Here is a 12,008-nt window from a genome sequence, read left to right as displayed (position 1 = left end):
AGGGAAATAAAATTGAACCCACACTGAGATACCACCTCAAACACGCAGAGTAGCTAAAATTAACAACTCAGGAAACAATAGATACTGGCGAGGGTATAGAGAAAGGGGAACCCTCTTGCACTGTTGGTGGGAATGCAAACTGGTGCAGCCACTCTGGAAAACAGTATGGAGGTTCCTCAAAAAATTAAAAATAGAATTACCCTACGACCCAACAATAACACTACTAGGAATTTATCCAAAGGATATAGGAGTGCTAATTTGAAGGGGCACATGCACCCCAATATTTATAGCAGCACTGTCAACAATAGCCAAATTATGGAAAGAGCCCAAATGTCCATCAACTGATGAATGGGTAACGAAGATGTGGCTTATATATGCAATGGAATACTACTCAGCAATGAAAAAGAATGACATCTTGCCGTTTGCAACAACATGGATGGAATTGGAGGCTATTATGCTAAGCAAAATAAGTCAGTCAAAGAAAGACCGGTATCATATGAGTTCACTCAGATGTGGCATTAGAGAAACTTAACAGAAGACCATGGGGGAAGGGAAGGAAAAATAAGATACAAATAGAGAGGGAAGCAAACCATGAGAGACTCTTAAATACAGAGAACAAACTGAGGGTTGATGGGGGTGGGGAAAACGGATGATGGGCACTGAGGAGGGCACTTGTTGGAATGAGCACTGGATATTGTATGTAAGTGATGACTCACAGGAATCTACTCCTGAAGCCAAGACTACACAGTATGCTAATTTGACAATCAATCAATCAATCAATCAATCAATAAGAAGGAAATGAGGGAATATGTCATGTGGCTATGTGTACAAAATACTTCTAGGCCAAGGGGAGTGCACAGCAAGTACAAGGGACTCTAGGCAGGAGCATGACTAGCATGTCTGATGAATAGCAAGGCCAATGGCTGCAGTGGAGACAAGTGGGCCAGGCCAGGACATAAAATCAGAGAAGTCACGGAACTTGAGATCACATAAGGTCCTGCAGACTTTTGAAGGGGTATTGGCTTTTACTGAGCTAGAAAGCCATTTGATGATTCTGAGGAGTGCTATGACCCAATTTTCATGATTCAATAGCTGGTTAAATGGGGAAAACAGACTCTGGAAGCAAGGGGCTTAGAGTCATGCAGCTATAGACCAAGGAAAAGTAAGAATTTCCAGCAAGAAGAGGCGGGGAGAGCACAGCTCTGCAGATACCTTCATTTCAGACTTCTAGTCTCCAAGAGTCTGAGGATCCATCCTGTTGCTTGAAACCATCTAGTCTTTGTTTACAGTGGCCTTAGTAAACAAATACATGCATAATCCTAATTTAAAATATTCAAATTTGTGGGAAGAATCTTTTGATGGAGCTGTTTTTCATCGAATAGATTTATATTTTGGAATGCAATGGCATAGAATTGAGAAGACCTGTATCTACTGTATCTAAACATGGCAAGATATTAGAAAAGTCATAAATAGAAACAACTTATTTGATGACATGTAACAAGTATTTGTCAAAGAAAGGTACTATGAAAGGAGACACTAAACAGCAACTGTGAAAATATTTAGGCTAAAATATCTTCACATTTCAATATGAAAAAATCTAGAATTGAGACCATGTTCCATTTAGCAGTTTGATCTGAGCTTGCCAGGTGCTTTGGTATCTGTAGGGAAAGTACTTTCTTGAAAGCTAAAAATACTATTGTCTAAAGAAAAAATAATAAGGGAAAGTACTTTCTTGAAAACTAAAAATACTATTGTCTAAGGAAAAAAAATAATAAGGTTTGCAACTTAAACAAAAACTGCAGCAAATTTAATTTTAAAATTAAGTGTAAGATCTTTTTTGTCCAGAAAATGATCACTATCGACATATTAAAGATAAGGCTAGGAAACTGATTCAAGTATATGTACCAAGAATTCAGCATGTGTTAAAAGTTAGTAATCACATAATTAACATAAAAAATTAAACATATTATAAAATTAAGATCAAAATTTTCAATTGTCTAAATGCATAAGGGTATATAAATTACCACTTAAAATGTGAATTTTGAAGATACTTTTGAACAGGACTCTTTTATAGGTCCTAATATATTTACAAATCAATAAATATTCCAAATATGTCATTTTCACTACTTTAACATCTCTTTTTCCTCCTAAAAATGTGGTTTGGTCAAAAAATTATTTAGCCACATTGCCATTAATACACACCAAAAGGGCAATTTGACTTAGGTATTTTTCACAAGTTGCACCCTGTCATTACTTGCTCAGGCAACATTTCCTGAAAAGGTAATGTTGCAAGTGACCCCCAAAGAAGGCAGGACATAGAGCTCTCTGTTTCACCATTCTCCCCTCATTGCTGGGCTGGTACTAACATGTGACTTCATTAAAAAACAATTAAGTCATAGTGGGGGGCGTGGTGAGCAATAAGGGCAGGATAATGCTGTATAAATTACTTCCTCCAAGCCAGAAGTCAGTCCTGGTTCACCATTAATAGTGTAAAAGATTTCAAAATGGAGCAAGTGAGCCTAACTCAGTCTTTTCACAACTGGATGGAAAAGCCACAAGGGAGGAGGAATTTATGCAGGTCCTTATTGGAGGAACTATGAACTTTTTGTCAGTTAGAAGCCCTCTGCCTAGACTTAACTTCCTCCTCACCCAGACACCTGAATTGTTCCATTCTTTACTTTGGAAGAAGCCAATGGGGTTTAACAAGCATCAATCCCTTATTTGCATATTAACCCAACCAATCCAAATTAACCTAGTTTCAATCTGTTTTGTATCAAGGACCCAAATAAGAGCTGCACTTGTGACTTTTAGTTTTTGTAACTCTGTCCCCTCTTTGTCTTCCTCCAAACAGGAGTCAGATTTCTACCTGAATCTGGGTTTCCCAAACTGCAATTCTAATTGCCCAAATAAATGTCCATTTGCTTGCATTTCCAGTGACAGGAGCTAGAATATGGTAGCACAAGTCACTTAACGGCTCTGAAAGGAATGCAATTTCCTCATCTATATAATGGAAATGTTCTCTGTTTAACTTACAGAAAAGGATTTGGCTAAAAGTTGACTGGCTGATTTGCAAAAATTGCTTTTAAGTGACAGATGGTGCCAATACTCAAGTACCCGGCAGCAATAGGAGACCAAAAAGCCACCATTTAGTGTTGTTTCCAGGAGCCTGTTTACTCATCCATATTTTCCAGGAAGTAAACTATAACCATCCTAATCTATGGTTACTAGAACTAAATGTAGTATTTAAGGGAAAATAGTAAATAGAAGGAAAAAAAAAATCACTACTTTTCCTGGGTATCAAAATACTCCTTCACAAAATAGTAAAATAACAAATAAAGTCCACCCAAGATCGAGTGTATTTAATTTGTATACTTGGCATCTTGTGTCTGCATCTAGGTTTCAATCTCATTTTCGGCCACAGCTGTAATTAGAGCTGCAATGGACTGTTTTATGATCTATAAAGATGAAAAGTCCAGTACAATCATTAGCAGTTAAAATTTCTCTGGTCATACCATAGCTTAATCGCTGTGTATTTTAGGACTCCACCTGGAGATTTTGAGTTTGAATTAATAGAAATGAAACGCAAGGGAACCAGGCCAAAATTATATATGGAGTAAAACCAATCACTAAGTACTAGGGAGCCTTTTGAAGTAAATAAAATGTTTTTAAGTGAATGAATACTTAGGAATGTTAAGTTTATGGTCTTTTACAATCATTTCACTTCCCATCCTAAATACTATACTTACACCTTAAAGTTATTTTATCAGAAATTACGCTTTGGTAAGTCAGTAAGAACATACCTAAGAGCAAGTTCTTTTCATCATGCATCATTCTGTTATTCAATTTTTCAACTCAACTCTTTCAGGACCCTAATGTGTAAATCAGAACATCAGTAGCTACCTAAACAACATCTATGCTTATTCAGAATCTTAGATGCTAAGTTTTGTAACATAAGAACCCTTGGGCAGTCTGCTCAATCATAGGGATAGCTTCTCAGAACAACCTTTTGAATGTTTAATATAAAATACACAAGTTTATAAGGAAACCAGTTTTACTGAAATATTGTTCTCACTTTTTTTTAAGCATTAAATAACAGCATGTAGTGGCAGGTCTAATAACTACCATAATAAAGCAGTGGTGTGTATGATATTTTGAGATCTTTGCATCAACTCTGTAATATTAAAGTATCTCCGACTTTTATTGGCAATTATCTGAAATACTGCTAATTTTACTGTGGTTTGTTGCCAACATTCACAACTGAAGAAAATGCTAAATTTGTTAGAGGTTAGTGATGTCCTATCTAAGTTTATGGATCCCCTAAAATCTATCCAGAAAGTCTCAGGTTAAGAAATACCCTTCATTAGAGGAATCTGACAAGATGATTTTTTTCTGACAAAATATTTTTAAGATTTATATGCAAAATTAGCTTTCCTGATTCACAAAAGTTCTACAACATTTGATAAATGTTTTCAAGAAGAGGAACAACAATAGTGACATGTCAACAATGCCAAATTACTTACAGAGAGCAAAGCACTGGGTAGACCATTCAGGTTCAAACCCGGTCTTCACCATTTATTTACTGTTAACATGGGCAAGTTATTTAATTTCTCTAAGCTTCAATCACACAATCTACTAATTAGGAATACTAATAGTCTACTTCAGCTGTTGTGAGGATAAAAGGATATACTTATGCAAAAAATCTCAGCACAGAGTAAAGGCTCACTAAACACTAAGAAGAATTTGTTTTTTAACAACACACTGGATTACTTAAAGGCAAGATGATATTCATTGCAGGTTTTCATAACCGAAGTGGGGAAGACAGCTAATTTAAACTATATATACCCTAACTTTAGAATTATGAATCTTTGGATAGTCTTTTGGTTCTAGGCACACTCTGTAACGTAATTACAGAAACCTACATAGATCATTTTCGGATCATTAAGTGAACAAACCTCATTGGTATGATGTTGACAAGACCATGACCTGAATCTGAGAATAAATGATTTCCTATGTTCTAAGAACTAGACATTAAACGATAGCAAGATGGTCATGTAAGTTATGACCAACGGACTTAATGTAATAGAATGTAGCCAATAAAATGTTAGTAAAAACAGTAGCAACACAGGAATGCACTGATGTAATGTTAAGTGGAGTAGCTGGATAATACCCAACCCTGAGTTCTTGGACACTAATTTAGGGTTAGATTATGTTCCATTCTGACCACAAAGTTTCCTACCTTTTAGGTGTATTTTTCTCTGGTCCAAATTGCACTTCTTAATAGCTAATCTCATTTATTCTAATCATTAATTTATCCCACTCATTTGACATTTCAAATTTCTCCCAAGTGCCTCCCTCCCTATACCTCCCTCTCCAAGCCAAGCTATCTTTAAAAACTGTCTTCGGCTCTATGGAATTTCATTAAGAGTCTGTGACCATGGAAAAGTAAGTGTTTTTGTCTTTTTCCTACTGTTTTTATCTTCCCATCAAGGTATTAACATGAAAAAGATAACATTCGAAAAAGAAAGATTCAGATCATTAAAGAAACTGCTAAATTATCCCTAAAACCATGACTAAGTAACAAGATCTGGGATTAATAGTAGTGTTTTTTCATCTATTGATCCATTTTAATCAGAAAACTTGATTTTGGAGATACTACATTAGAACACATTATCTCTGAACAGCTGGGATACAGACAAAGAACTCAGATATAAGACAGTAAATGGTGAAATATTTAGATTCTAAATTTAAAGTGACATTGAGAACTGCTCAGAAATCAATACTGTAGCAACAGCTATCTCATTAAATAGGTAAGGCATTAAGACAGGAAAACCGCACAATCACATTTTCCAACAAAATAGGATTTTGAGAAACTGCTTTTGCTACTCGTTGGAACTCTTATCCTAGTTGAAATCAGTCTGTGGAAAATCAGCTTTAGTAAGGGTCCTAACTGGAGTCTGGGTCCTTCAAGCTTCCCACAAGGGTAAGAGGATCTTTAAATCAAATAATTCTATTGCAGAGATGGAAACACTGAATAAGTACTAGAGGGTAGAATCTGAATAAAAATGAACAGCCTTACTGATAAACTTGAGCCTATTTTTCAGTTATTAAATTCAACTCCCCCCTCTACGAGCCATGAATATTCAACTAACATAAACCAGTATCTTTTACTAGCTTCAAAATTGTGTATATATATATATATATATATTTTAATGCTGGCCTAGCTGCAAAATTTATAAAGCCATTGGCAACGAGACATAAAGAAAGGTGAGGTTTCTGTCAAGAGCTGTAGGCTGGTACACACAATTTTACAAATACTAAAATAGCATTTTAGCAGGAGGGGGTGCCAAGTTTATGATTTTACGATTTTAGGAAATCACTTTGCAATAGCTTAGGATACCCATTTAATTACGAAAATGAGTTCAGGGGGGATGATCTAAAGCAGCATTTGGGAAGTCCCTGTTTCAGGATATCTGCAAATCTGCTTTGACCGTGGCATTAACATATAAGGTCTGTACCTTCCCCTCCAAATGGGAACCACTTCTGCCTAGCTCCATACACGGAAAGCACTGGGCCAAAGACTCATGTGGTATTTATAATCCGACATGTTGAGTTGTACACTCACACAGCAAGGCAAAATAGTACAAACTTAATCACTAAAAATTCTTTATTTTTAACTTTTTGGCTGTTTGGGTAATTCATTTCAAGGAACAATAGTGGGCAACAAATAGAAGGGCTTATTTATTTCTTTGACAGTAAATATATTTTCTTCCAATTAATAATATCTAATTTCTCATGAGTTACTAAGAAAAAAAAACTCACTGTAAATTTTAAAAATAAGAGAAAACTCAAATGATACTTCAAGATTTTATAATTTTCAAATTCTGTCAAAGATTACTTCTTGAAATTCCAATTAAAAAAAACTTAATTAAAAAAGCATTATATGTTCCGCTATCATAGGTATCTAGTCAAAAATATGAAAAAGAATCAAAAATGTTTTTTCATTTTCATTTAAAGCTCCATAGAGCTCAGAAACTAATAAATCTGTTAATTTAGAAGAGTCAATACTGGGGAAGGAGTTTATCAAACTCCAAGATAATTTTCAGTAAAAATAACACTAAGGCTCAAATTTCAAGTCAATAGAAATGATATCAGATATAAAGCACATTCACTACGAAGAACTAGACAACTAATAAGTAGCTATATATTTTAAAAAAGATGACTGAGGATGGGGACAAGTGGGGAGGCAGACAGTGGCGACCTCTGGAAGATGGAATCTCTTCTCTCTGCTGGTCCTAGAAGAGAAAAGAGACACCAATAAGCATCAACACACTGTCCGAATTCCTCCCCACCCGAGACCCAGCAGTCCACAGGTGTTTCTCAACCTGACAGCCAACTTCACCTTCATAGATGGTATTCAGTGCCAAGAGGATGTCAAAAACACCACCCTATCCTGACTTGATTACAGCTGCCTTAAGAAAAATAAAGACTACCCAAAGTACTATTTATAGCTATTATCTATATCAAATGGGGCCTAAAGCAGCTGGGTTGAAAGTCATACTCCTTTTTATTAAGACTAGCTTTCCAAAACTATTGCACTCAACTATTTTAAATTATAAAGAGACAATTAAATATAATCTAAAAGATCTGAATTATCCCTTTGCTTGCACACATTTGTACAAAGCAAGTGGCTACAAGCAGATGTTTGGGTTATAACCGTTGTGACTCTCAATCAACGCACATGGAGAGGATTGGGGTGATGGGTCCTTTACACCAAGTTGACAAAGGGAAATTCAACAACTTATATAATTTGGAAAAGATTATCCTCACTCCACAAAGAAGCTCTAGAACAAATGAAACTCAAAACATAATCACCTAGAGTGACTAGAGTACATAATACCTTCAGTTCTGCAATTCAAACAGCATTCTACAGAATCTGCTTTCCCTAGGGAGTACAGCTGGTAATTCCAAAACAACTGGCAAATCCTCGCAGACACCATACAGCTTTCACAACCAGAACTCAGAATCAGTTACTTTCTCCTGTCTTTGTGGAAGAGCTAATCACTGGAAACACGTCTAAAGTAAACCCAATATGAAATATTCTTTATTATTTTAGTCACTCAAGCCTGAGGCAAATATATGTATAAAATGATGAGTTAATCAATTAAAATGAAATAAGTACTAGCTATGTTTCCACATTATTATTACTTTCTCCCAGGTATTGTGCTGCTCACTGGGGATGCAAAAAATAAGATACAATCTCTGAGCTCATAGAACTGCCGTGAACGTGCAATACTGGAAGCCCTGAAAGTCTGAAAACTGAATCTCTTGTCGACTCGCTGGCTCTGGGTCAAGGGAATATATTTTTAGATTCTTAAGTCTAAGTCTGCAACTCCAACAAGTGGATGACGGCAACGCGAAGAGGCCGGGGCACCACTGTGTAGAAGAGTTAAAACCACAACACGTTTCGTACGCGCAGTGTACTAGCTGGCAACAGGGTCCAAAGAGATGCAATGATTCTAAGACTGACTACTTCAATGTTAAGATTGAAGAAGTTCAGGAAGCACCACACAGAAAAAGACTGAGAAATCAAGATTATGTTTGATTTTGTGAAATCGCTACGAATTTTAGGGCTGAAGGAGACCTCGGAGTTCCCATCAACAAAGGAATTCAGAATCCCAAACACGAGCAAACCATCTGAACAATGCCCACTCCTTTGTTTACAAAACACAACAATAACCAAACCAAAGCAACCGCTAGAAACGAGAAGACCACCTGTTTTTAGGGCACCTTTCCTGAGGGCCTCCAATGTCTTCCTAAATCACTCCACTGTACCTGCTGCAAAGTAAGAATATTCTTGGCGCCAGAGCCCAAAGCCGATCTCGTCCGAGTTGCCCGACTTGAGGTCGACGCGACCAGTCCGCGAGGCCCGCAAGGTCAAGTTCGGAGCCTAGGCAGGCCTCGCCCCCCAGCCCTGCGGAGGCGCGCGGCCGCCCGAGCCTCTGGCCTGACGCGGGAGAGCTCGGCCGGCGCCAGCAGCCCGCGCCTCGCCGCCCCGACCGCAGCCCGCGGCTCCGCACGCGTGGGCACCCACACCCGAAGACAGCGAGCGTCCGGGGCGCTCGTACCTCACGCCGCTGCTCCGAAAACCCCGGGACGCGCAGCCGGTTGCTCCCGGCGCCCCCAGGGGCAGCACCACGCTCCCGCCGAGCATCAACACGCGGCCCAGGCGACAGCGGAGCAGGGAAAAGCCGCGGGCCGGCACTGCCATGGCCGCGAATCGCCGGCTTCCGGACGGAGACTCCACCTCCCGCCGCTGCGGTCCTTGCAGCTGCAGGCCGGGCTCCGCCCCCACGCGGCCGGGCCGGAGAGCGGGTCCCTGCGGCAGCAGGTTCCGGGCGCCATGCCGGGGCGGGGCCCGGAGCCAAACTCAGGGCTGGGGGCGGGCCCGAGAGACACTGGGAGGCGGGGCCAGGAACCAAGCTCTGAACGGGACGGGGGCGGGGCAGAAGAAACTCCGGGACTGGCCGGAGCTGGGCGAAGACCCTGGCCGCGGGCTGTGCGAAGTGTGTGGGAGGGGGGAGGGAGGGCAGTCTCTGAGACTGGTGGCTTGCGATGTGGCTTCTCACCCACCTGACACACCTTTGATCTTCCCTTTAGACACAGGTAAGGCGTCTAAAGTAATCACTCCAAGCAGCATGCCTTCTTTTTCCCTAGCCAGACTTCTGGCCTACCACCTCCGAGGCTATGTGATTTAAAGCCAGAAGGATGTTACTGCTTGTTTCCTACCCCACTTAGTACGATCTTGGGATATCTGGGAGCTGGAGAGAGAAAAAAAAAGGTATGAGTGTGTGGAGGGAGGAGGGGGACCTGGCTGAAGAAGGCCTGAACTTTAGAATTTCTGTTGTTCTACCTTATCTCCATATTTGGAAGGAAAAAATCGTTTTCCAGAGTTTATGACCAAGTTAACATAGCCTGGGAACCTGCATTGTCTGGTGAATGGACAGCTACTGAGAAAGCAAAAATATCAACTATCTCTGGAAAAGTAAAAATCAGACTGGCCATTCACTATGCTGGGATATGTTAAAAGGTAAATTGAAGCAGACTTTTAGAAACTAAGAGTTTCTTTGAGCAAAAAATCAGTTTGAACCAGGCAGCATCCAATCTAGCAGACAGAAAGGCACTCTTGGGAGCTGTACAAAATAAAAAGACTCTTTTGGGGGGCTGAAGGGAACAGGAACAAGAAAGTTATACTAGCAAAAAAGTGGGTTCTTTGTTGCAAAGTTACTTTCCTTTAGGGGATGGCAGGGATCTATCAGGTACAATACCTGACTAGGGCTGATCAGGTGATTCCTGGTTGACTGATTTAAGATTCTGTTTCTGGGAGAGAGGAAACTAACGGGGAGGAAGAATTTCTTCTGCCCTTTAAGGTCCTAGTTCTAGCTAGATCAGAATCATTTTTTTAAATATGAAATTTGTTGTCAAATTGGTTTCCATACAACACCCAGTGCTCATCCCAACAGGTGCCCTCCTCAATAGCCATCACCCACCCACCGCTCCCTCCGACCCCCCATCAACTCTCAGTTTATTCTCAATTTTTAAGAGTTTCTTATGGTTTGGCTTTCTCCCTCTCTAACTTTTTTTTTTTTCCTTCCCCTCCCCCATGGTCTTCTGTTAAGTTTCTCAGGATCCACATAAGAGTGAAAACTGGTTAGATCAGAATCATATGGACATGAGATAGATTAACAGAGGAAAATCAAGTTTAATAGCATACATAAGGGGAATCAAAATCAAATTTAATAGCATTCAATGGGGAATCCACACAGACATTGAAATTCCAAAGATAGGCAACCTGATGCTTATATGAGTTAAGGAGAGGGGTAGGGGTCTGAGGATACAAAAGGGAGAGATATCATGAACAGGAAAGTGAAAGATGTTTGGAAAACAAAGATACCCTGTTATTCAGATAAATTTCTCAGGTAAAGAGGAATTTCTATTAATAGCTCTCATCCTGGTAAAGCAAGCAGTTGAGGGGGAGGTAAAGAACTTTTTCTGACTCTGCTGGGTTTGGATTATTTTTAACTCAAAATAATGTTCATGCCAAAGTGGCCCATCTAAGGGTGGCCTTCCCTTATCCTCTACAGTGATTAGGTCTCAGTTTGGTGAAGTGGGGCTTAGCATAAGTGACTCCATTTTGGATCTGTTGTCTTGTTTTTTAACAGATAACAAACACAGATAAGAGACAGATAGAACCAGATGCAAAGGTAAAGGAAACAATATTTCTCCCAAGGTCAGGCTGCAGCTGTGAAGTATCATCGCAATCCCTTTGACCACTGCATTCTTACTTAAAATCCTTCTTCTCTAAAATCATAACTGTCAGAAAGTGTGCTCTTTAAAATCTTATCAATAAGAATGAAACGTCCTATCTGTCCTATTCTGTATGATGTAAGTCAGTTTCACACAAAGAATCAGCCTTTGTTTCCAACGTAGGTAAAAGCTTCAGATGAGGGATTCCTGAACACATTCCACATTGATCTTAACTTTATCAATTCCAAGGAATAGTCCCCTGGATCCCCTTTGCAGTTCCACTTCATGTTGACCCCTTTACACACAGCTCTTTCCTGCTTTGAGCCTCCCAAAATGTTGCTTTATTTAAATTTCACCTAACCTCTACCCTTTCCCAAATCTTATAATAACCCCGTATCTCCCCTTAGTTGATGAGACATTTCTCAGGTTTCCTCTGGTATGCAGTCTCCTTCATTACAAGGAACCAGTTATTCTAATTTTGTCTTTCTACAGTTTTATCCCTGCCAGTTGAATCTGATTAGGCTAGGATAGCAGCCAGGAGTGATGATCGAGGGGATTTGCAGCCCAGAAGTGGTTATCAGTCTAGCAAAGGCAATATCGTGTCCCCAGTGTTCAGCAATTTCTTGAAAACTAGTTAATTAAGGTTTACAAGGAATCCTAAATGGATACCACCACATTTCAAAACATAACCACATCAATTCAAA

The 12,008-nt window shown here is 39.5% G+C and overlaps 1 protein-coding gene across 2 annotated transcripts in view; it reads right to left on the bottom strand.

Moving 5' to 3' along the window:
* The window catches only part of MTHFD2L (methylenetetrahydrofolate dehydrogenase (NADP+ dependent) 2 like), a 145,606-nt gene extending 136,167 nt beyond the window's left edge, over positions 1-9,439 (bottom strand). Inside the window, exons 1-2 of one of the 2 annotated variants that reach the window (XM_060654874.2) lie at positions 9,126-9,409; positions 6,651-7,292 (exon numbers count right to left, since the gene is read on the bottom strand). In XM_060654874.2, coding sequence (XP_060510857.1) covers positions 7,187-7,292; positions 9,126-9,268 — 249 coding nt within the window. In that variant the 5' untranslated portion in view covers positions 9,269-9,409 and the 3' untranslated portion in view covers positions 6,651-7,186. Of the gene's footprint in view, positions 1-6,650; positions 7,293-9,125 lie in introns of those variants that run through there. The other variant, XM_060654872.3, reaches the window with a different exon arrangement.
* Between the last annotated feature and the right edge of the window lie 2,569 nt (positions 9,440-12,008).

The sequence above is a fragment of the Panthera onca genome, chromosome B1 (assembly GCF_046562875.1).
Source record: "Panthera onca isolate mPanOnc1 chromosome B1, mPanOnc1 haplotype 2, whole genome shotgun sequence".
NCBI lineage: Eukaryota > Metazoa > Chordata > Mammalia > Carnivora > Felidae > Panthera > Panthera onca.
The sequence above is the reverse complement of the archived record's forward strand: the minus strand, read 5'-3'. Positions and strand labels throughout refer to the sequence as shown.